General features: G+C 37.4%; 1 protein-coding gene across 10 annotated transcripts in view; it reads left to right on the top strand.

Annotated features, from left to right (window-relative positions):
• LOC115211129 (membrane-associated guanylate kinase, WW and PDZ domain-containing protein 1) overlaps window positions 1-27,999 on the top strand; it is a 777,470-nt gene that overhangs the window by 528,657 nt on the left and 220,814 nt on the right. For all 10 annotated transcript variants that reach the window (XM_036501925.1, XM_036501922.1, XM_036501921.1 and 7 more), the window contains one exon: window positions 17,730-17,759. In XM_036501925.1, coding sequence (XP_036357818.1) covers window positions 17,730-17,759 — 30 coding nt within the window. The remainder of the gene's footprint in view (window positions 1-17,729; window positions 17,760-27,999) is intronic.

The raw sequence follows: 27,999 nt of genomic DNA, 5'->3' as shown, positions 1-27,999 counted from the left end.
TGCACATTAATTCCACAAGCAGGCAGTTTTTTAAAGTCTGGTACTTATACTTGTCTCTTTTACTGGACTGCTAAGTTACTGGGACATAGACAAACCAACATCTGTTTTCAAGTGGTGGGGTAGATGCAGACCCTAATGCAAAAACATACACACACAATAGGTTTCTTTCACTTTCCATCTACCAGTTTTGCTCACAAGGCTTTGGTTGTCTAAGGGCTATAGCAGAAGACACTGGCCCAAGGTGCCACACAGTAGCACTGAGCCTAAAACCATGTGGTTATGAAGCAAACCTCTTACCATACAGCCATAAAACAAATAAGTGAATCCCTTTCTTCACACACTGTATTTGCCCTCCTGAAAATTCTCCTTGTTACCACCATCTGATAAATTCAACTCTTCAACAAAATGCTTGTTTTTAAATGTCTGAAAAGCATATAAAACATAGGTCTGTTATGAAAACATCCTGAACTGTAATATGATAACCTAGTCTCTTCTAACAGCATTGAAATTACACATATCCGTACCACTATACATATCAAGAAAACAATCTCAAAATGCCATACTCTCCATCTGCAACAGCAACACACAGCTGAAGACTTCAACTCCAGATACTGTTATCTCCCAATCGTTAATGACATCTTATTCTGGCCTCACACATATGCAAAGATTTGTAGGATCCCTCTTCAAGGGCCACAAAAATAATTCAGTCCTGGTTACTGTTGCACCCCAGCAAAGTATAATACAACTCCTGTCAGAACACTGATCAAATATCTTTGACAGCACAGCTGCCTTACATACAAAAACATACTGGACCACACCTGATAAGGTTAATTTTACCAATTGACAAACACACACCAACATGCTACACCTATTGACTTCATATTATTATGTCTAACACATTGAACTGGCAGCTTCATTAGCATGCCCAACCCGTTACTTAGTAACATTTCTTCCAGCTTTATGTTCTGAGTTCAAATTCTGCTGAGATTGGCTTTGCCTTTTATCTCTTCAAGATCAATAAAAATAGGCACCAGTTAAGGACTAGGGTCAGTATAATCAACTTAACCCCTGTCCTAAACTTGCTGGCCTTGTGCCAAAATTTGAAAATTTTAAACTGGAACATTTACCATGAAATGAAGAATGGTAGATTCAGAAAATTCAATATGTCTTGTATTTTGTTACGACTCATTTTGAGCTGTAAATCCAGTTGAGTTAATTTTGATTTTTATTCTTCAATAACTTGTAGTATGACGGTGAGAGCTGAACTCATACAGCTGATATGGATTGAAGAATTCAGGCATTTGAGCACACAAATTTGATGCTACACATCAAAAGAGCATAAAAAGAACGGCTTAGTCATGCAAGTTGACAAATATGCTGGTAGACAGGAACTACTCCGTGCACAGGTAAAAAGATGAAAGATTCCTGGTACGGTCATGTATCCTGCTACAACTTGCTGTCCAAAACCATTCTTCAGGGCACAGATAAGGGAGGGCAAAAGAGAAGACGGAGAGAATCCTGGTTTCACATCATCAAGGACTGGACAGGTCACAACACAGCAAACTTTCTATGAATGAGAGAGAACAGAAATCAATGGTAATGCTAAATATGAAAGTGCCTGGCATTGCACCCCAGAGTCCGGCTCCATCAGTTAAGGAATCTTGATGACAATGATGATGTCATTTATTTACCACGAAAAGAAGAAAAATGAAGTTGGCATCAATGATATTTGAACTCAGTGCAGAGCTATCCAGAGCAAATACCTATTTCTTTACTACCCACAAGGGGCTAAACACAGAGGGGATAAACAAGGACAGACAAGCGGATTAAGTCGATTATATCGACCCCAGTGCGTAACTGGTACTTATTTAATCGACCCCGAAAGGATGAAAGGCAAAGTCGACCTCAGCGGAATTTGAACTCAGAACGTAGTGGCAGACGAAATACTGCTAAGCATTTCACCTGGCGTGCTAATGTTTCTGCCAGCTCGCTGCCTTTATCCAGAGCAAATACCACAAGTGATTCTAGCTGATGCTGTTATGATTCTTCCAGCTTGTTTTACTGTACCATCAAGCCATACAAATATTCTGCACATTACTAAAATTACAGAAATTGATAACACGGATGTATATGAATTTATGCAAACACCTACACGTGCATAGACAGTTACATATATAAACAAACATACATGCATATACAACTATACGCATGCATACACATGCATACTGCAGATATTCAGAAAACATTCATGAGCTAGTTAAATATAAACAGGTGTTGAGATAAAAAGAAGTTTTAACACATTAAAAATTCTTAGTGATACAAATAATACAAACTTCCTGCATTCGGAACACAAGACAGTTTTACCATCATTTCTATTAATATGCGTGGGTGGTGGTTTTATATACATATATTTATATATATGTATTTTTATGTATGTATGTATATATATATGTATGTGTGTGTGTGTGTGTATATATATATATATATATATATATATACATGTGTATATATATCTATATATATATATATATATATATATATAGCCCTGCTTGAAACCCACTAGAATAAACTTTTGAATTTAGGATAGTAGTGTGTGGGGGTAACGGGGGAGATGCAGTGCTCTTTCTATGTTATTTTGGAGATTTTCTCGGGGGGAAGGGGGTGCTTTTTTTTTTTCCTCTACACAATCTTTCATTTCTGCTGTGATATTTCATCAAATCACTGCTAATCAAATATACCTGTCTCATTTTCTCACATCTATATATAGTACTGAAAAAAATTGATGGAAGATTGTAATAAAAAGTAAACCATTAAAAGTAGCTGGAGTGGAATGAAGCAGACTAAATAGAAACGCTCAATTCCTTTGCTACATACACACTCACATATATATTACATACATGTATATATGTATCTACATATATATATATGTATGTATATATATATATATATATATATTTCTACTATACATATATGTAAAAATACATATGTATAGATATATATTTCTACCATATATTTATATATGTATATATTTCTACTATATATATATATATATATATATATATATATATATATAGAGAGAGAGAGAGAGAGAGAGAGAGAGAGAGAGAGATTTCTACTATATGCTTCTACTTCATTTCATTTCATTCTTTTTCTTTACTAATGATTTCTTATTTAGACCTAAGGTCACAAATAGTTGGCAGAGGGAAAATTGAAATAAAGTGAGAGTCAGTTTTTTTTTTATTTTTTTGTGTATGTGTTTTCTTCTTTTTTTGGCAAGAGCATTAGTGACTATAAGTGAAGTGAAATGACCTCAGCTGACATTCAAAACCAGCTTCACTGACTTACATTACAGTATCATCATTTTGATTTTTTTCCTCCTTTTTTTTAGTGAGGTGTGTGGTGGGGGTGGGGAGGAAAGCCCTTTAATTTTAGGAAAGAGAAAATGAGAAATATGAATGATGTCTTTGCCAAGGGCATAAATTGCAGTGAAATGGCTTTCAGCTCAGAATTAAAACTTGTAGAGTTGAACTGCCAGGAGCTACAAAATTTATCACCTTAAAGCAAAAATGGAACTTCTATGTAGTAACTCGACTTCCTAGAAATAGCAGCCTAATTGTCCTTAAATTATGCACAGAAAGGGAAAAAGATGTGTATCTGGGACCTTGTAAAAAGCATCAGCTATAAAAGAAGTATATGAGAGATGGCTGAGTGATAAGAAACTCACTTTGCAGCCCTTTAGTTTCAGGTTCAGTCCTATTGTGCAGCACCTCAGATAAATATCTTCTAGTATAGCCCTAGGCCAATCAGTACCTTGTGTGAATGAATTTAGATGTGTGCGTGTGTGTATTTTTGTGTTTGTCCCCTACCACTGCTTGACAGCCAGTGTTGGTTTGTTTACATCCCTGTGAGTTAGCTGTTCAGCCAAAGAGATTGATAGAATAAGTACCAGACTTAAAAATTTGCCTGGGGATTGATTTGTTCAGCAAAACCCTTCGAGGTGGTGCCCCAGAATGGCCATAGTTCAGTGACTGAAACAAGTAAAAGAAAAAAATAGAATACAAAGAGAGCATCAAATAAAACCAAAATATCAGATACATTAAAAAATGACAGGGTGGCCACCACTGGAACGTCTTTCATTAAGAACTACTCAATCATGGCTGATCTAAAGTTAAACAACAACAACAACAACAACACTTGCCACCTTTGCTATTTTAGTATTAACCAATGATAATAATTAATGTAGAGGGGTTGGTCAGGACAGTAATGATAATTTTTAATTAAATTAGACAGGAAATTAATTAAGTAGTGGGGGTGGTAAGCAGAGATATTTGATCTTGGTCTTTACATGTGTGTTAGGGTTACATTCTGTCTCCTTATGAAAATCAAGGTTGCTCTCTTACCTACTCAGTTATTGCATATCACAGCAACAACAACAATAATAATGAAGGAAGCCCCTATGCAGTCACTTGAACTTTAAGAAAGAGCAGCGAAATGTCCCACAATTTATACCTTGCTGCCTTTTGAAGAAAAGGAATTGGATAATTGATCCTTATACACTTTGTATTATTGTTTTTTCTTTTATTCTTTTACTTCAGTCATTTGACTGCAGCCATACTGGAGCACCGCCTTTAGTCGAAACAAATCAACCCCAGGACTTATTCTTTGTAAGCCTAGTACTTATTCTATCGTCTCTTTTGCCAAACCGTTAAGTTATGGGAACCTAATCACACCAGCATCAGTTGTCAAGTGATGTTGGAGGGGATAAACACAGATACACAACATATATATACGACAGGCTTCTTTCAGTTTCCATCTACCAAATCCACTCACAAGGCTTTGGTCGGCTCGAGGCTATAGTAAAAGACACTTGCCCAAGGTGCCACTGAACCTGGAACCATGTGGTTGGTAAGCAAGCTACTTACCACACAGCCACTCCTGCGCCTATGGACAAAGGGATTAGGATGATCATTGATGCAACACTTTCATCATAGATCTGTTCTGTCAGAGCTGGCTTGGGGCTAAACAACAACATACATACACACTCACACTTGTGTATCGTGACTCACACACTGTTCGCTTTCCTGACTTTTGTACATAATTCTATGCACTGTACATGCACCTTTGATGAGTTGTAGTGCACCTGAGCACTATACTCAGTAATTTCATTATTATCATTATTAAAAGCGATAATAATGATAATTTTAACACGGGAGAATTCAGCCCTGGTTCTGTAGTGTGTGTGTGTGTGTGTGTGTGTGTCAGTTAACAACAGCTTTTCTCCGAGGATTTCCTGATGAAAGAATTCTAACCTTGGAATATTGAAACACCAGGTTAGAGTACAAAACCATTGACCTGTATTAATAATTGCTACTACAACTTGCCTGTTTTGGCTTTAAAACAAAATAATTAAGAACATATATATATATATTATATATATATATTATATATATATATATATATATATATATATATATACACACACACATATAGATATATATAGAGCACAATTTATTCATGATCAGAGGTGTTCGTAAACTGAGGTACTACTATATTAAATGAATATGAGAAAGACAGGAGATAAAATATGATTTATTCGTGATCAGAGTTGTACGAAAACCGAGGTTCTGCTGTATATATATAAGTGTAACTGCCTAAAATGGTCGTGACTTCTTATATATATAAGAATTTTTTGCGCAATGAGATAAAAAACCAAGGCTGTGTAGATATTAGAACATTTATAGCTAGAAAGTCTTACAGCTGTTTCCAGGATATTTATTATTTATATCCCTTCATCGGAGACGGTGTGAGAGGATGGTTAAGTAATAGTTGATTTAGATAAAATACAAAATAGAGAATGAGGTGGAGAAAAGAAAATAGATGCAAGATATGTAGGGATATTGAAGTTGTAAATTCATTTTTTAGACATAATTTTATACATGCAATATTCTAATACCCTATGAGTAAAGTTCAAAAGTCCAACAGAGTTTTAAATGGGTCTTTCCAAATATAGAGTTTATACGCAAAGTTTATACCTTTGGGTCTCAATGACACCTTATCTCTTATATATATATATATATATATATATATAATATATATATATATATATATATACATATCATCGGTCAATGCTTAATATATATACACACACACAAGACTTTGTGCACTCACAGGCAAAACTAAGGGTAGCATAAGACTGTGACTCAACCAAAATAAAAATATTAATATCTACTAATAATAGAATATCAATTACTCTGTATGTGTGTGTGTGTGTGTGTCTGTGTGTGTGTGTGTGCCTTTTCAAGTCCGAGGAAGACCGTCACTGACAATTAAGAACATTGTGCACTGAGACAAGTTTACATTTTACACTTGAGGCTCCGCTGGTGACTAATGAGCCCAGCCCTTGATAAACATACACGTCCGCAGATACTGCAGACTAGGCTTCCTCCAGTCACTATATTGGCTGTGTGTTTTTGAGCATTTTGCTAAAATTCTGCATGTAAAATGCATGTTTTCAAAAACACCCACTCTTTCCTTTACTTGTTTCCTCCACTGGTGATGATGATCACATACACACACACACACACACACACACACACACACACACAAGCGCACACACACACACACACACACACACACACACACACACACACACACAACACATTACTTTTTCCCTTTGCCATAAATTATGTAGTCATGTCCCCCCGCCACCTTCTTTGTTTCTGAAGTTATTACTGTTGTGTGTCAGTACTCAAAGACCTGAGGTTCACTTCAGTTTGGCCTTTCCACATCTCTAGGGTGCACAAGTGAGGTCAGAGAAACGACAGTAAAAAACTTCATCTGCGCTTCTTCATTCTTTCTTTGTAAACTGAACATCAAGAGACTAGAGAAGAGTTGCAGTTACATTGGAGCTGTATGGTGTTTCTGCTATCTTTCATAAACTAAATCACTATTTTAACTATCAAGGGAGCCTCTATGGCAGCATGCAGCCCTCAAACATCCTTCTGGCAGCCTTCAAACATCCTAAAGGTGGCCCTCGGTAGTCTTCCCTCTATAAATATTATAATTTTTTCTTTACTCTTTTACTTGTTTCAGTCATTTGACTGCGGCCATGCTGGACCACCGGCTTTTTTTAGTCGAGAAAATTGACCCCAGGACTAATTCTTTGTAAGCCTAGTACTTATTCTATCGGTCACTTTTGCCAAACCGCTAAGTTACGGGACGTAAACACACCAGCATCGGTTGTCAAGAGATGTTGGGGGGGGGACAAACACACAAACATATACACACACACACACACATATATATATACATATATACGATGGGCTTCTTTCAGTTTCCGTCTACCAAATCCACTCACAAGGCATTGGTCGGCCCAAGGCTATAATAGAAGACACTTGCCCAAGGTGCCACGCAGTGGGACTGAACCCGGAACCATGTGGTTCGTAAGCAAGCTACTTACCACACAGCCACGCCTACGCCTTTTGTTTTATTTTTTTTTTTTGGTGTGGCCAGGTTTTGAATCTGGCCTAGATATTAAACAGGTTGAGAACTACTGCTCTATGCACCCCTTCAATCTGCTAGAAATAGCATCATTAAATCTCCCTCAAACTGTACTCATACCATCCTCATCATCACAGTGTTGTCTCCTTTCCATTCTGATATGGTTTGGATGGGTTGTCACAATTCAAATCAGTTTTTATTTGGATTCACTGCTTTCTTGGGAAGAGCAAAAAAGGCTCTTCCATCATTAGAATTTTAAAAAAAGGACTCTTCCATCTCTTTTATCTCTTTCACTTGTTCCGGCCATTTGATTGTGACCACACTGAGGCACAGCCAAACAAATTGATCTCTGTATGTCTTTTTTCTAACAAGGACATAAACAAACCAACACCAGTTGTGAAGTATTAGTGGGGGATAATTGCAAATACAAAGACACACACACACACACACATATATGAAGGGCTTTCACACAATTTCCATGTAGTTGTGATACCTGTGCTGGTGGCACGTAAAATGCACCATCCGAACATGGCCAATGCCAGTGGCACATAAAAAGCACCAACTGATTGTGACCGTTGCCAGCCTTGACTGGCTTCCATGCCAGTGGCACATAAAAAACACCAACCAATCGTGGCCATTGCCAGCCTTTCCTGGCCTCTGTGCCAGTGGCACGTAAAAAGCACCCACTACACTCATGGAGTGGTTGGCATTAGGAAGGGCATCCAGCTGTAGAAACCCTGCCAGATCAGATTGGAGCTTGGTGCAGCCTCCTGGCTTCCCAGACCCAGGTCGAACTGTCCAACCCATGCTAGCATGGAAAATGGACACTAAACGATGATGATGATGATATCCACTCAAGACACTTATTTAGGGTTTTGCACAGTGGAACTAAACCTCAAACCACATGATTGCAAAGCAAACATCTTTACCATACAACCATGCCTGCACCTAAATTCACATTATACCATAGTAGTTTTAGATATATTAAAACAGCGAGCCATGGCTGGGACACCTTTCATCACAATTCTGCCCAATCAGGGATGATTTGAGCTAACCAGCCACAACAACAGCAAGAGTCAAAATAGCTTTATATTTCCCTGTAATTAAGATAAAATACAAACCTCCATGCTCTCCTTTCATGTTTTATATTTTATCTCTTACCAAGCCATTATAAACACGAAATTTATAAATCATTATGTTTTTGTTTCAATCAAACATTAAATGTTGATAGGTTTGTTCTGTTTGACTTGTTGTAATCAGTGGTAAACTCTATTGACCTTAGAAGAGGGAGAAATAATAAAAAAATCCAGTAGTTGTTATATTTTACACTAAGCTAAAAGTAAGAAGCAAAACTGTTACAAACACTGGCTCGCTAAGCATTAAATTTTACTCTGTAATTAGTAATTTTAATTAACCTTTGTACACTTTAACATTTGGCCTTAGTCCTAAACTGTGTAATTCAGTCCTTTCTGTTACATGTCATGATTTGAAATGCTTATTACAAAGAAACTAAGTAATTAACAGCTTTGATGAAAGGGTTTAGTGGCTGTGTGGTAAGTAGCTTGCTTATCAACCACATGGTTCCAGGTTCAGTCCCACTGTGAGGCACCTGGGGCTAAGTATCTTCTACCATAGCCTCGGGCTGACTAAAGCCTTGTGAGTGGATTTGGAAGACAGAAATAGCCTGGGTAAAGTTTAGAAAGCTCCTACCCCTACTGGCGACAAAGGGTCTCTCACTCAGAGTGAAAGGTAGATTGTATGATGCATGTGTGTGAACTGCCATGCTTCATGGTAGTGAAACATGGGCCGTGACTGCAGAGGACATGCGTAGACTTGAAAGAAATGAAGCTAGCATGATCCTCTGGATGTGTAATGTCAGTGTGCACGCACGACAGAGTGTAAGCACCCTGAGAGAAATGCTGGACATAAGAAGCATCAGATATGGTGTGCAAGAGCAACGCTTGCGATGGTATGGTCATGTACTGCGGATGGATGAGGAGAGATGTGTGAAGAAGTGCCACTCCCAAACAGTTGAAGGTATCAGGGGGAGAGGTAGACCCAGGAAGACATGGGATGAGGTAGTCAAGCATGACCTCAGAGCGTTGGGCCTCACTGAGGCAATGGCGAAGGACCGAGATCTCTGGAGATATGCTGTGACTGCAAAGACCCGGGCTGCTTCCTGCATCAGTTCCGCATAGCCCCTGCCCATTCAAAGTACCCTGGATCCCAGAACGTCCCGCTGTGCTTGAGGAGACCTGTTGAGTCAAGTACATGAACATCGAAATAAATATCAATGGAAAATAGTAGTTGTGATACCTGTGCCGGTGGCACATAAAAAGCACCATCCGAACGTGGACATTGCCAGCGCCGCCTCGACTGGCTTCTGTGCTGGTGGCACATAAAAAGCACCATCCGAACGTGGCCGATGCCAGCGCCGCCTCAACTGGATTCTGTGCCGGTGGCACATAAAAAGCACCATCCGAACGTGGCCGATGCCAGCGCCGCCTTGGCTGGCTTCCATGCCGGTGGTACGTTAAAGCACCAACCGATCGTGGCCGATGCCAGACTCCCCTGGCACCTGTGCCGGTGGCACGTAAAAAGCACCCCCTACACTCGTGGAGTGGTTGGCATTGGGAAGGGCATCCAGCTGTGGAAACACTGCCAGATCAGACTGGAGCCTGGTGCATCCCCTGGCTTCCCAGACCCCAGTCGAACCGTCCAACCCGTGCTAGTGTGGAAAACGGACATTAAACGGTGATGATGAAACTGAAAGAAGCCTATTGTATATATATATATAAGTATATAGGTGGTAAGTTGGCAGAATCATTAGCACACTGGGCAAAATGCTTAGCGGTATTTCGTCTGCCATTACATTCTAAGTTCAAATTCCGCCGAGGTTGACTTTGCCTTTCATCCTTTCAAGGTCGATTAAATAAGTACCAATTACGCACTGTGTTCGATGTAATTAACTTAATCCATTTGTCTGTCCCCTCTATGTTTAGCCCCCTGTAGGCAATGGTATGTGTGTATATGTTTGTGTGTCTGTTTGTCCCTCCCAACATTGTCTGACAACCGATACTGGTGTGTCCCATAACTTAGCAGTCTGGCAAAAGAGACTGATAGTACCAGGCTTACAAAGAATAAGTCCTGGGGTTGATTTGCTCGACTATAGGCTGTGCTCCAGCAAGGCCGCAGTCAAATGACTGAAAGAAATAAAAGAATAAAAGAATAAGAATTGCTCAAATAGATATTCGTTTATGTTTGCACCAAATAACTAATCATCATCATCGTTATTTAATGTCCATTTCCCATGCTGGTATGGGTTGGACAGTTTGACCAGAGCTGACCAGCTGAAGAGCTGCCCAGGCTTCGTGTCTGTTTTGGCATGGTTTCTACAGCTGGATGCTTTTCCTAACACCAACCACTTTACAGACTACTAAGTGCTTTTATGCAGCACCAGCGAGCCTGCAAAATTAGAGATACTCAGCCATAGAGGGTTGCAGGGGATGAACCTATATGCAAGGACCACCACTCTTTTATAAGTATATAAATAGTAATAATGGTTTCAGATTTTGCCACAAGGCCAGAAGTTTCAGGGTAGGGAGTAAGTCGATTATGGCAACCCCGGTGCTCAATTGGTTCTTATTTTATCAACCCCGAAAGGATGAAAGGCAAAGTTGTCCTTGGTGGAATTTGAACCCACAACATAAAGGCAAACGAAATACTACTAAGCATTTTGCTCCATGTGTTAATGATTGTACCAGCACACCACCTTAATAATTAATGATAATGCCTATTATAGACACAAGGCCTGAAATTGGGGGGTGGGGTTAGTTAATTGTATGAACTTCTAATGCACAACTAGCTCTCATTTTATCAACCCCAAAAGGATGAAAGGCAAAGTCACCTCAGAATAATAATAATTATAATAATAATAACAATAATGATAAGTGAAGGTGTGAGGAATTAAAAGGAAAAGGAATATATGTATATTATAAATTGCCTCTTTCAGTAATATCATAATGAAGCAAAGTTGAAGAATATTTTTTCCCTCTTTGCTTCAATCAGATTCTGTTAATCTGAAGGTTTTAAGAGACATCTGTTTACTCAGGAGCTTTTTACCTTTTTTTGCCTCTTCTTTTTTATCCTTGAAAGGCCTCAGAGTCCTCAGCTGTTGGAGTGAGACAAAAATAGGCGATAAAACTGAAGACTAATTAATCCCTGTATTCCCTAATTCCCAGTTCTCGTTTACGTTCTATTTTTGTCTTCTTTTTAAAAAGACCCTAAATCTCTTTACTTATTAAACCCCTTTTCCTTTCTCTTTTTTTTCTTTTATTTTAGATATTATTTATGTATTTGCTGCATAATTTTTTTTTCTTTTGCATATCTTTTAGAATGATAGCTAGATTAAAATATTAACTGTTGCAGGTGTTGATAAAGTTCGTCAAGATGCAAATTAGCATATAAGGATACTGAAATATTTTTTCTCCCGCTGAGAAGAAACCTGAAGATAAGTGTAGATGTGTGTGTGCGCGTGTCATTGATATATATATATATATTGATATATATATATATATATATATATATATATTGATATTTATATATATATATATATATATAAAACGTAAAGGAATAGGGATTTGAAATCTGGGCAAGTATCTTATTAGCACTGATACAATCCAGATCTGGTTAACTACATTGAATGATAGGGAATATACAGAATCATTTAAAATAAACAATTTTATGGTACTTCATACAACAGGTAAATCTGAGTTTGCTTCATTGGATTTCATACAGCACACAGAGTATATAATCAAGAGAATGGACGATTATACATCTTCAAATATTTATTTATTAAAGCATTATATTCTCATCAAATTTGAATCTGACATCTTTCTGCTGGATAAGTGCCCTAGGGTTGTCTTTTGATGTAACAATCATGTGCATTTAGTTGATTTCAATTTAAATCAGTTGCAGTGTATATTCATCCAAGGTAGACGTAGACATTCCTATTCTAGCTTTGTTCAAGGTTTTCCTCATGCAGGTGGATCTATCTGTCTGTCTGTCTATCTATCTATACACACAAACACACACAAAACTGAGATCATGAAGTTTGTCTCAAATCTTGTACAAATATGCCATAAATTTGTTTAACCCTGGGGTGACCCTTATTGGGTAGAGCTATGATCCAAGCTCACCAACCATGATCATCTCATCTTATTTTCTGATGGTGTTTCCCAAACCATTATCCTAATTGTGTCTCTTTTTTTCCTTTCTTCTCAAGATGCCTAGATGTGATTTTAGGGAAATTTTGGCTGCATTTTCTAGCAAAGACAAATGGAAAGGGAAGTGATAGGCATGCTAAGAATGAATTCTGAACCTGAATTTAGTTTTGTTTTCTAATTCTTCTAGATTAGGTCACTTGTAACAAAACAAAACAATCATAGAAAATATTGCCATTATAATTAACGAGTCTGCATAGAACAAGGAAAGCTCTTTCCTTTGGTGAGTGGATATAGGTCATTATATTCTTTATTTTTTTTTGCTCTTCTGAGAAAAATACTTAGGAATCTAGGTTTTGTTAAATCCTTTTTTTCTTTTGCTTCTATGTTTTTCTTCCACTCTTGATGTTTTTCTTCAGTTTTAATAACCTTTGTTTTGTATTATTATTATTTTCACACATCATAATATTTTTAACTCTGAGGTTATCAACAACCTAACAAAAATATCCATTCCTTAGCCTCGTCGTTTTTTGTGTTGGCAGAAAATAGATGTCAAACTGTCAAACTCCATAAGCAACAAATTATGGAGTTAATTTGTTGAACAAATGAAGTGAAATAACTAAAATGCATGTGATATAATAACTACTTATAACACACAGGACATGTATTGAGTCCTTCACATTTTATTTATACTACACTTGACACTTCTCTCAGCTAATTTGTATTGATTTGCTATCCTTATTACTTCAGCCAACCGTCATTTACAAGTTTCGTGCTTTCCTGAATCACTTGAGGTGTCAATTATGCCATTTCTCTACTATGTGATACTGTTGTCTCTTGCAGACCATCTGAAGCACCAGTTGGTCCTGAAGATCACAGGTCAGGTTGTAGATGTCAACAGTCCTCCACATTTAATGATTACATCATTATCATCGTTTAATGTCTACTTTCCATGCTAGCATGGGTTGGACGGTTCGACTGGGGTCTGGAAGCCATGGAGGCTGCACCAGGCCCAGTCTGATCTGGCAGTGTTTCTACAGCTGGATGCCCTTCCTAACATCAACCACTCCATGAGTGTAGTGGGTGCTTTTTACATGCCACCGGCACTGGTATCACGAGCGGAAAATGAAGGCACATGCTTTAACCGTTTGGATATTCAGCTTACAATTGTATACTCATTAGTTTGATTTTCAAATACATGTTGTGTCCTTGAGCAAGACACTTTTACATTCCAGTCCACTCAGCTAGTAAAAATTAGTTGTTTCTGTATTTCAAAGAGCCAGCCTTGTCACATTGCGTGTCATGCTGAATATCCTTGAGAACTACATTAAGGGTACACGTGTCTGTGGAATGCTCAGCCACTTGCATGTTAATTTCAGGAACAGGCTGTTCCATTGATCAGATCAACTGGAACAGTCACTGTTGTAACTAATGGCATGCCAAAGGGTCGGAGTGGAAACAATTCCAGTTTTAGTTGCCCTGCTATCTATGCGGCTCCCCAAACAGAGAAAAGATATAAAGAGTGTTTGGAACTGACATCATCATCATCATCAACATCCGCTTTCCATGCTAGCATAGGTTGGACGATTTGACTGAGGACTGGCGAACCAGATGGCTGCACCAGGCTCCAATCTTGATCTTCCAGAGTTTCTACAGCTGAATGCCCATCCTAATGCCAACCACTCCGAGAGTGTAGTGGGTGCTTTTACGTGCCACTGGCACAGTGTCCCAAAAACAAAAGTTGCATTGAAGCTCCAGTCTGCAGCCCTTGCATTTAAATCCATTGAAGAGCACAACCATTACCATACTTTCAATAATTGTTTTCGGTGCCTATAAAGGTGAGCAGACATAAACACCCTCTCAGGCCCCTTCACCCTTAATCAAGCAACACATCTAGAGTCTGACAGCTGGACGGAGAGGTGGCTGCATCAGTTTCCAGTTGGTATTCATTTACAGCTGTGTAAACTGGAGCAGCATGAAGTGTGTGTTTTGTTTAAGGACACAGTGCACTGCCAAGACCAGGATTTGGTCTTCTAATCATGAGCCAAAAACCTTGACCTTTAGGCCACACACTTCTACTGATGGAAGTGGCTTTAGATGGGTATAATGAATAAACTTGAGTCAAGTAAAACCAATATTGTAGCTGTGGCCAGTGCCCCCTGACTGGCTCCCATGCCAGTGGCATGTAAAAAGCACCATCTGTATGTGGTCAATGTCAGGTCCGCCTGACTGGCTCCCATGCTGGTGGCGCATACAAGCACCATTTGAACATGATCGATGCTAGGCCCGGTCGACTGGCTCCCATGCCAGTGGCACATAAAAAGCACCATCTGTACGTGGTCGATGCCAGGTCCGCCTGATTGACTCTGGTGCCAGTTGCACGTAAAAAGCACCCAGTACACTCTTGGAGTGGTTGGAATTAGGAAGAGCATCCAACTGTTGAAAGATTGCCAGATCAGATTGGAACTTGGTGCAGCCACTGGCTCTCCAGACCTCAGTCAAACCATCCAACCCATGCCAGCATGGAAAACGGATATTAAACGATGATGATGATGATGTGTTTTCAAGAGGACGATGAAAAGATATGGTCATATCTTTATAACAAACCATCAATTCCTTGAACTGCAGACTTATACTCTAACAACTTGGCCAACTGCAAAATTTCAATCAACTTTGGCATTGTTTGAATCAACCTCAGAATTTTAACTTTGTAAAGAATTCCATTGCAAAAGGCCAGAAGGAGACTTTTATAGCTTACACAATATCTACATTTTTACACCTGGTATATTAGATTTTGTTAAAAGTTAATAAGCTCTCTTACTTTGAGCATCAAACTTTCTAATATGCCTGCAATCCCAGTGTTTAATTTAAATACCAGAATCTGTGACCATCCACCAGTAATAACAGCAGCAACTTGCTTGCATGAAGATTCAGGTTTATATTAATCAAGTTGGTAACTGACCACACAGGTTTTCGGCTCAAGGTAATCTAATATCAACATCTTGGTCCTCGATCAATTTCTTCATCTTCTGATGCAGTTTTATTATTCAAAACCGTTCCAGCATGAGACTGTAAGCAAAAGAGAATTCAGTACTTTTATATTCCTAATTCCAGCTTTTATATCATTCAACCAGCACTTTGTTGTTACTCAACTAATATTCAATTATTGTCTTTGTATTTCCTTTCTCCAATACTCAATCGGATATTCAATAAATTATGTCTGGCCTATACAACAGTCTATCATTGGCATCTCCAGCATTTAAATGTATATTTCGTCACCTTCTGAATAGGCCTCCAGCAGAATATATTATTAATCTCTCCTTCCACTCCCCCTTCTCTCTCTTATACTATTTCATAAATACATACACATGACTATATTTCTTTCCATATAGCCACCACCATCACCACCACCACCACCGCCATCATAATCCTCCTCTTTCTCTTCCTCATTATACCCATCTTCTTTCATATCTGTTTTATTTTCTCAATTAGTCAGTAAGAATATCCTCTATTTGTAATACTTTCTTCACTACTAACCCTTTTTGTTTTCTTTTTCTCCCCCTCTTTTGTTTATATTTTGTTTCGTTTTGTTTTCTCTCCCCCACCCCCACCCCCCACTGTCTCCCAGTTCTCTTGTTCTGTTGCTTTCAAGAGATAACATCACATGTGGTGTGATAACAATTTTCAATCTGCTTACTAAGTTCTAAGAGCCTGATTGTGATTCCTTATACCTGTGTGAAGCTTCTGTATCAAGGGCTGACTGAACCCCTTCTGGTTGGTGGGGGTGGTAATGGGGTAGTGTAGGGGTAAGACACCAACGTTTTGATTTATTACATCTGTTGACCTCAATATTTAAAGGGGTTTGTTTTTCCCTACTTTTAGTGTTTTTAAGCAACAACAAAAAAAATAAATAAATCACTAAATTCTGGAAATTAAATCAGAACTCCATAGCAAAATCAGGAAGAATATAAGACTTATCTTCAACCAATATGACCAGTCTTTGTTGTGCCACCACCATTAATCTTTATCTATTATTTGTTTCATCCATTGAATCATAGCCATGCTGAGGCACTTTCTTAAATGGTTTAATCCAATAGTTCTCACCTGGGGTCCAGATAAGATTTTGCTGTGCTTGAGAAGACCCGACAAGCCAAATGGGACCATAACCTGTGGCCTATGCTAGTGGGTGTAAGCATCCCATTTATGATTACTCCTCATTCACTGGACAATAAACTTTGCTTGCAAAGACCTGTTGAGGCAAATGAAATCAAAATCAAAATCGCTGACATGACCATTGACAGTACTGCCTGATTGGCACTTGTGCAGTGGAATGTGAAAAGCACCATCTGAGTATGATCGTTGCCAGGGCCACTGATTGGCTCCTGTGCCAGTGGAACATAAAAGGCACCATTCGAGTGGGATCGTTGCCAGCGTCACCTTACTTGCACATGTGCTGGTGACATGTGAAAAACAACATTCGAGTGTGGTCATTACCAGTGCCACCAGACTGGCTCCCATGCTGATGGCACGTAAAAGCACCCGCTACACTCTAGTGGTTGGCATTAAGAAGGGCATCCATCTGTAGAAACTTTGCAGATCAGATTAGAGCCTGGTACAGCTTTCTGGCTCGCCAGTCCTCAGTCAAACCATCCAACCCATGCCAGCATGGAAAACGGATGTTAAACAACGATGCTGATGATGATGATGATCTATGTGCAATCAATTGCTTATACTTCTATATAAAATGCACAAAATTTTTAAAGTTTTTTATTCAATTCTTAATGATATTTAATTATAAAAATACAGTAGGATTATTTTTCATATACAGGGTGTGGGGCTAAAGTAGAAGACACTTACCTAAGGTTCCACACAGTGGAATTGAACCCAAAATCATGTTTGCAAAGCAAACTTTCTTAACCATATATCCATTCCTGCTACGTTACATTTCCTTATGCTTTAATCACATTGAGCTCTATCATAATTCATTTTCTTTTATTTTCATTGCAGGTGAGTACCAACATTATGACGACAATAGTGGTAAGTCTGATTCCCTATTAACAACACATTCTTCACAGAAGGATTTATTTCCAATCTGATCGACTCAACTTGCATGTATTGAATATTGATTTAGTAATGATTTGAATAGTTTAAAAGAACAAGTTTTGAGAAAATATAAAAACAGATGCACTGTTCCAACTCCATTCTATAACGTTACAGATTTATCATTAATACTTTTTGCTATAACTGTAAAGAATTCTATGTTTACACGATATTACACACATACTCATACTTACGTACAAATACACACACAGAAACACACACAGTCGCAGACACACAAAACAATTGCAATGTAGGAAAGTCGTGTTAGCCATTTAAAATACACATATTTACCATTTTACCATTGTGCTCGGTTTTGTTTTCTTTTGTGCTCGCATTGTATATACTGCTGTAATGTGTTTAAAAAAAAAGAACTATCATCATATATGATGACACACTTCTGCTCTGATGGTATTGTGTCAATGACAGATCATAGAAGAGTACAATAGTATTACAAAATCAAACAAAAGCAAATATATTATAGCGATATGTGTTTTTAAATGGCCAACATGTCTCTTCCACAATGTAATTATTTCAGTTTCAGTGAACAACCTCAGATCAAATCATTTTGCCACTCAAATACGTCAAAACACACAAACACATACGTATAAAATACAGACGTGTGCACATAGGTGCAAAACAAGGTGAAAAAAATAACACTTGAAGGCGGCGAGCTGGCAGAAACGTTAGCACGCCGGGCGAAATGCTTTGCGGTATTCCATCTGCCATTACGTTCTGAGTTCAAATTCTGCCGAGGTTGACTTTGCCATTCATCCTTTCGGGGTCGATAAATTAAGTACCAGTTACGCACTGGTGTCGATGTAATCGACTTAATCCCTTTGTCTGTCCTTGTTTGTCCCTGCTATGTTTAGCCCCTTGTGGGCAATAAAGAAATAAGAAATAACACTCGAATTCCTAAGATGGAGTAAAATAGTTTTATTGAAGTTGAGAAGACTTCACAAACTGTTACTCAGAGTTTCACTTAACCAGTATCAGATAGCCATGAGTGTGATATATATGAGTGTATAAAAATTTATACATGTATTAAGAATGTTCTTTTCATGGCTAAAGATCTGACTGCCATTTTTAACATGTAAGAAGTCTACATAGTGGTCTTCTCTCTATGTATAAATTTTTATACACTCATATATTATAAAAATATTTACTTTTTTTACACATGCTAACTAACCACTGGTATAAATTATTATTTTTAATAATTTTTACCCTTGTATTTATTTATTGATAGATAGGTAAAATAGATAGATTGATAGATAGAAAGATAGATAGATAGATAGATAGATAGATAGATAGATAGATAGATAGATAGATAGATAGATAGATAGATAGATAGATAGATAGATAGATAGATAGATAGATAGATAGGAAGGTAGATAGATAGATAGATAGATAGATCTGTGTGAGAGAGAGAGAGAGAAAGAGAGTTTTGTGAATATCGTGTTTTAGTTGAAAGAAATATTATTGACATGAAACTTCAAATTTGGTTTTAAAAAACATTTCCTATGTTCCACATAGAATTTATGGAAGAGGAATTTTTCTCATCGAATCTGTATGACCAAATGAAAAACAGAACAGAAAAGATAAAAAAAAAATTATATTTATCAACTTTTATTTGCAGATAAAGCATGTTACACATTTGTAATGTATAGAATCCTGAATCTTTCTCCCTGATATTTCTATTGGTATTCATGACCAGCACCATCCATTAGAAAACTTCCAGAAACCCCATATGTGATCGGGTTTTGATATTTGGTTGAAGACATTTCACATCTCTTATGTTGCTAAATTCTTTGTAAAAAGTATAAACATTAGGCATGGTTATGTGGTAAGAAGTTTGCTTCCCAACCACATGGTTCCGGGTTCAGTCCCACTGTGTGGCACTTTGGCAAGTGTCTTCTACTATAACCTCTGGCCAACCAAAACCTTGTGAGTGAATTTAATTGATGGAAAATGAAAGAAGCCCGTCATATATGTGTGTGTCTTTGTATATATATGTGTGCGGCGAGCTGGCAGACACATTAGCGCGCCGGGTGAAATGCTTAGCGGTTTTCATCTGCCGTTACGTTCTGAGTTCAAATTCCGCAAAGGTTGACTTTGCCTTTCACCCTTTCGGGGTCGATAAATTAAGTACCAGTTACGCACTGGAGTCGATATAATCAACTTAATCCCTTTGTCTGTCCTTGTTTGTCCCCTCTATGTTTAGCCCCTTGTGGGTAATAAAGAAATATATATATATGTGTGTGTCTTTGTGTCTATGGTTGTCCCTCATCACCACTTGACAGCTGGTGTTGGTGTGTTTACATCCTAATAACTTAGCAGTTTGGTGAAAGAGACCAATAGAATAAGTACCAGATTAAAGAGAAATATGTACTGGGGTCAATTCATTCGACTAAAAACTCTTCAAGGTGGTGCCCCAGCATGGCCACAGTTTAATGACTGAAACAAGTAAAAGATAAAAGATGACAACCTGCATTTCTCATTCTCTCTCAATATATCATGGTCAATCCATCATGTTGATGGATACCTTTTATTTCAGAAAGTGGAATAGTCCGTCTCCTTTATTTACATTTGTAATTAATGTAATAAACAAGCAAATACTCTCCCACCTCTCTTTATTGGTATTCATTACTTTTAGAGGTTTCATTGCTCTCTTTATAATTCTCCTCTTCTGTTCTGGTTTTAAGATGTTATCCAGCAAAATTACTTGTGTTTAAATTTTTCCCTTCTATTTTTCTTTTTGTGAAATATTACCTTGCTTAGAAACAAATAAATGTGGGTAACAGGAGGGGCATTTGACCATAGAAAACTTGCCTCCATGACTTGTGCATGACTAATGCAAATATGAAAAAGTGGACATTATAACACCATTGATGAAGATAATGGTTGTCCAACAGTAATTGAATGAAAATGGCCTGTGAAAGACCAATACATTGGTAGAGGTGGTGATGTCAGGCGTGGGGATGGTGTGTCTCACAAACAAGATGGCACAGAACCATAAAGAATAGCAAGAATTTATACAGCAGCAGACTGTTCTAATTCCTTGTCAGCCTGGGAGAATGGATGTCAAAATTAAAAGACAATGATGATGGCATTGATTATATTTAGTATGTTTTTCTTTGTTTTTTTTTTATATTTGTTCTTGTATATATTTTTCTGTGCTGGTATAGGCTGGGGTGGTGGATTCTTTTGGCACAATTAATTTTACAGCTCAATGATTTCCTATAACTAATCACTCAACAATGGCATTGTGAGTGAAACCTATTTGTCAGCCAGGCAGATCAAGGAATGATACTCTAATACCTTGTCAAGAATGTGTCCATTATAGTAAAGTTCATCACTATAGTTCGTTTATGGCCTCTATTTTAAGCTGAGATTTACCACTAATCAATGCTGTCGACAATTACTTATTAACTGCCCAGGCAAGCTCATACGAAAATACATTATCAAAGAAATACTTTCTACATGTTAGCGTTGTTTTACTTAACAATGGAAATATAATACCATACTATAGAAATGTAATTATTTCTTTCAAAAACTTATGGCCGGTAGCTTCTCCCTGTAGTACCCTACCATTTTCATAATATCCTAACATTTTTTACTAAATAAAAAAAGGCCCAACCCTAAACAAATAACTCACACATTCGCGTATGCACACATACACACACGTCTAAATTACTTGTAGTTGCAACACGAAACTTGTATAAACGCTTAAAACATTGCTGAACAAGGCCCAGTTATGAATTCTGTTTTTTCTTTATTACCTTCACTTTTGTATGACTGAAAAAGGGGAAAAAAAAATAAAATAAAATAAAACTGAAACACTTTTTTCTCTTGACATTGTTATTACCAAAAAGAAGAGAAAAAAATAAACATATATGTACATATATAGATGTGTTGTATATATGTGTGTATATGATATATATATATATACATACACATACATACAACATATATATATATATGTATTATGTACTATATTACAATTATATATATATATATATACATATATATATATACACATATATATTATATATATAACATTATATATATATATATATTACAATATATATATATATACATATATTATACATATATATACATATATGTTATACATATATATATATACATACATATATATAATACATATATATATATACATATATATATATATATATATATGTATGTGTATATAATATATATATATATATATATATATATACACATACATATATATATATACCCACATACAATATATATATATACATACATATATATTATATATATATATATATATATATATTATATATATACATACACACACACACATACATATATGTATTATCCCCATATATATATATATAATATATATATATATATATATATATATATATATATATATGGGGATTTGTTCCCACCATCTTAAAGTGCCAGTATCTTGGTTGTTGTAATAACAAAGATGACAAGCTTTGAACCAGCTGCAAATATATATAATCTTCAGACATGTTAGATATTCTCAGATTTTTCAGCATCTAGTTATGTTGGAGAGATTATCTTTGTTTGTACTCTTTCCATTTTGCCGCCTTTCCTATCAAATGTCTGCAAACTGTTTTACGGGGTGGGGTGGAGCGGCATAGGTACATGGTTTTGTTTTCCTATTTTGTGTGTGTGTGCATTTATATATATATATATATATATATATATACATACTCTTCACTTTTCTCATGTTTGTTTTGAATTTTTTTTTACGTTTTTTTATTTCATATTCTTTTGTTTTATTTTTTTCTGGAAAGGTTATTCTTTATTCTTTACATATAATAAGCACACATATTATTATTAAAGAAATCATTATCTTCCTCTTCTTTTTCTTCTTCTTATTATCATTATCATATTATTATTATTATTATTGAATACTTTGTAACTAATATCTGCGAAAGCAATGTTTAATATCTAAATAATCAAGCCTTTTTCTTTTCTTCACTCATCCAGTTGCTACCTCCATCACCACCAACCCCCACCACACCAGCCCCTAATGCTGCCCTGTTGCTTAAGAAAAGTTTCTTTCACCTTGCGTCTCTGTTCTTCTGTCTGAAAATAAAGGTGGAGCTTTCTTTAGAATGTTGTGCAAACATCTAGACAGTGCAAGCGTGGCTGCGTGGTAAAGACATTCACTTTGCACCCACATGGTTTTAAGTTCAATCTTGCCACACAGCACATTGTGCAATTGCTGTTTCTACAATAGGTTCATAATGAACAAAACCTTTTGAATGAAGTTTTGTTGGCTGAACTTTTGGGGGAAGTCCATTTGAAGAATTATTCTTGGTGAGTGAGATCGTTGCCAGAGCAACAAGCTGGCCTTCATGCCAATGGCACGTAAAAAGCACCATTTGAGCGTGATCGTTACCGCGTCACCTTACTAGCACTTGTGCTGGTGGCACGTGAAACATTCGAGCGAGGTTGTCACCAGTGCCGCTGGACTGGCTCCTTTGCAGATGGCACATAAAAAGCATCATTTGGGCATGGCCGTTGCCAGTACCACCAAACTGGCCCTCATGCCAGTGGCATGTAAAAGCATCCACTACACTCTCGGAGTGGTTGGCATTAGGAAGGGAATCCAGCTGTAGAAACCCTGCCAGATCAGATTGGAGTCTGGTTCGCCAGACCTCAGTCAAATCGTCCAACCCATACTAGTATGGAAAGCAGACGTTAAATGATGACGATGATGATGATAGATTTAATCTATTGGCTGGTTTATACCATGGCCTAGCCCTTGGATCCCTTTAGCAGAGTCCACTCGGTTGCAAACATTCAAGCCAGGTCTTAAATCTGAGGTCACCTTCATCATGTTTGTCGCCAATCTTAGTATAATTACTCAATATTACTTACCCAATAGAACAATGAGCTAGGAGAATCCTTAACACATTAGGCAAAATGCTTAGAGGTATTTCGTCCATCTTTACATTCTGTGTTCAAATTCTGTTGAGGTCAACTTTGCCTTTCATCTTTTCCTGGTTGTTGGTAAAATAAGTATCAGTTAGACACTGGGGTTGATGTAATTGGCTTACTCCTTCTCCAGAATTGCTGGCCTTGTGTCAAAATATGAAACTGATATTACTTATCCAATACACATCATATTTTTATTATTTTCTACATTTTCCATATTTTATGCCCATGTATTTAGTGTCCAATGGAATAATAATCAGGGGAGTTGTTTATCCCCAGTTTAGCTCAAATTAAACAGGCTAATGTTCAAAGGGCATTCAAGCCCTGTCCAGTGCCTCTTTTTCTTAGGCACACCCTAAGAAAATGGTGACAGGCACTGCCTTTTCTTCTCTTGAAAAAGAAAAGAAATGAGAAAGTGCTCTACCTATTGAAAAATGTGAGAGTTGGTAACAAGAAGGGCATCCAGCCATAGAAAATTTACCTCAGTAAATTCCATCTGACACATGCTTGACCTTTGAAAAGTGAATGTGTGAAAACAATGATGATAATTTGGGTCATCTCTCAGCTGATTAGATACTCTTTTACTCTTTTATTTGTTTCAGTCATTTGACTGTGGTCATGTTGGAGCACTGCCTTAAGTCGAGCAAATCAACCCAGGACTTATTCTTTATAAACCTAGTACTTATTCTATCGGGCTCTTTTGCCAAACTGCTAAGTTACGGGGACGTAAACACACCAGCATCGGTTGTCAAGTGATGTTGGTGGGGGGTGGGTAAAGACAGACACACAAGCACATGCACACACACACACATATATATATATACATATATACGACGGGCTTCTTTCAGTTTCCGTCTACCAAATCCACTCACAAGGCTTTGGTCAGCCCGAGGCTATAGTAGAAGACACTTGCCCAAGATGCCACGCAGTGGGACTGAACCCGGAACCATGTGGTTGGTAAGCAAGCTACTTACCACACAACCACTACTGTATACTATGTTGTTGTCTCTTAGTCCCAAGTCAGTCTTGATTTAATCAAAGGCTTTCCAGCCATGACCATCTTTCATTCTGTATATTTAGGATACTGTCCACTGCATCTTTTCTTTCTTTTTTTCTTAACAAAAGAGTTTGATTTGAGGTTATTTAGCTGCTTTTTCTTGCAGATTTCTTTTTAGTTTGCTTCCCACTGAGATAAAATTTTCCTTTCATCTTATCCAGGGTTGATGTAATAAGCACTAGTTAAGAACTGGTGGGGTCTCTTTCAATTGACGCTACCCTCCGTTAGAATTCAAGGCCTCATGTTTCTAAGTTAGAAATCAATTATTTTATATCTCAAACAGGCTGAAGTCACTTCTTTCTCATAAAACAAAGAGAGGAAAAACCATAATAAAGTATATAATGTGAATACCTTATATTAGATTTCTCATCACTGTTTGTATGCACACACACACACACACATCTAGTCTTGTCCACATATGTAGTGTGTGTTATCTCTATATTCCTCGCCCATTCATCTCACACACACACACACACATACACGCCTATCTCCACACATGTACACACAGACAGAGAAAGAGTTCTCTCTGAACATGCAATTCTGCCACAATATATACACACTTCCTTTATAGCAACCTATCACTTTTCCAGACACAGATGTGTACACACCACACACACACACACACACGTGCATGCCACTGTCCCTCTACCACTAATAACCATCCAGACAGATGAGCTACCAAATGAGCCTCGATACCTAAACCCTTTTACCAAAGATCCTTAAAACATCATATTTATTTAACCTTATTCTGGCATGGGTCAGCCACACAGTCTCATTTCCTTAACCTCACAGCAAGCTCTACAAAAAATATTAACCTTTACCAAGGTCACTCAAAAACTTTTAAATAACCGTTATAATTCCAATATCTGAGATTTAGAGACAAAAATATCCTTTTAATGGAAGAAATAGTTGTTGTAATTAAGTCTTGTAATTAAACTTGAGATTGGCTCCTCTTTCTTTTATCATTTATCATATACTTGTTTCAGTCACTGGACTGTGTGGCCATGCTGTGGCACCCCTCAGAGAGTTTTTAGTTGAATAGATTGACCCCAGTTCTTATAGGATTCTGTTTTTTGGTCTTTTTTAAGTCTGATATTTATTATATTGGTCTCTTTTGTCAAACTCCTAAGTCATTGGGATGCAAATAAACCAACACCAGTTGTCAAGCAGTGTGAAGTGCACAAACACACACACACACTCATATGTGCGTGTTTGTATGATGGACTTTTACTCAGTTTCTTACTCCCAAAGTCACTCAAAGGACATTGGTCAGCCCTGGGGCTATAGTAGAAGACACTTGACCAGAGTATCACTTGGTAGAACTGAACCCTGAACTACATGGTTGCAAAGTGAACTTCTTACCTGCAGAGTCATGTGGTTTTGAAGGCACCATTCGAGTGTGATCGTTACCAGCATCGCCTTACTGGCACTCGAGCCCCGTGCTAGTAGGGTATTAAGAGCACCATCCAAGCGTGATTGTTGCCAGAGCGGCTATCTGGCCTCCATGCCAGTGGCACATAAAAGACACTATTCAAGCGTGATCATTACCAGCATTGCCTTACTGGCACCTGTGCCGGTGGCATGTGTAAAAGATTCAAGCGAGGTCGTTGCCAGTACTGCCTGACTGGCATGTAAAAGCACCCACTACACTCTCGGAGTGGTTGGTGTTAGGAAGGGCATCCAGCTGTAGAAACTCTGCCAGATCAAGATTGAAGCTTGGTGCAGCCATCTGGTTCGCCAGCCGTCAGTCATTCGTCCAACCCATGCTAGCATGGAAAGCAGACGTTAAACGATGATGATGATGATGATCCTTTATTATTATTGATGTATTTGAATGAATCTGGACTAAAGCAAGACAGATTATAGATCATTGCTGCCCCAACTACATTAATACTTCCATCTTGGAATTCCTTAAAAGAAATCCATTCCATAATATCTTAATTGAATGTCTTTTAAATGCTGTAACAATTTTGAGATCTTACTGACAAGCACAACATGAAGCAAGTTTATCTATCAAGACACGCATCTACTGGTGCTATGTTATTCAACCCACCCACTCATCTCAGAAGAATATTGTTTTGTTTAGTGCTACCTATCTAGAATACTAATCAAAATTCTCCCATAAACTCATAACTCTTCCATCTTTTAGGGAGAAATTAAAAACACTTTCTTGTTAAAGTATATATAGATTCCACCCACCCCTGAAAATTTTCTCTCACACAAGATATTCCATTTAACATTTTAGCCTTTATAAAGTTTAATTATCACTGATAGCATTCTTGATATTTTTTCATTTCGGAAATGAAAGTGGTCCTTATTCTTTGTGTATTTGTATGATCACTGATCCAGTTTGTACAGTGCTTCAGATTGCATATATATATATATTAAGCCTTTAGCATTTAAACTGATTAGATCTGGTCCCAGATAGTCTTCCTGTTTTATGTTCAAACTTTCAAGATATCTGGCTTCCCACACTTAACCTACAACGTAATTCTAAAACTAAACTATCACATCATCAAAATTTCCAAATCTACGAGGTAATGATGCACGACTAATTCAAAACAATGTGAATAAAAAGAATCATTACATTTGAAAGAATAATCAGAATGATAAAGGGTTATAATATATATACATACATATATATATATATATATACACACACACACATGCACACACACACATACATGCATACATATATATATATACATAGGAGTGGCTGTGTGGTTAGTAGCTTGCTTACCAACCACATGGTTCTGGGTTGAGTCCCACTGCATGGCACCTTGGGCAAGTGTCTTCTACTATAGCCTCAGGCCAACCAAAGCCTTGTGAGTGGATCTGGTTGACAGAAACAGAAAGAAGCCCGTCGTATATATATATATATATATATATATATATATGTTTGTTTGTGTGTCTGTGTTTGTCCCCCCAACATCGCTTGACAACCAATGCTGGTGTGTTTACAAAGAATAAGTCCTGGGGTCGATTTGCTCGACTAAAGGCGGTGCTCCAGCATAGCCGGAATCAAATGGCTGAGACAAGTAGAAGAATATAGATAGATAGATTATGCCTGTATTAATATATGTATCTTAAGCATAATAATAATAATAAATTCTGTTTTCAAAATAATAATGACTTCTTTTAGCAATATTTTTCAATCTTTCAATA

This window comes from Octopus sinensis, linkage group LG4, assembly GCF_006345805.1.
Source record: "Octopus sinensis linkage group LG4, ASM634580v1, whole genome shotgun sequence".
NCBI lineage: Eukaryota > Metazoa > Mollusca > Cephalopoda > Octopoda > Octopodidae > Octopus > Octopus sinensis.
The sequence above is the reverse complement of the archived record's forward strand: the minus strand, read 5'-3'. Positions and strand labels throughout refer to the sequence as shown.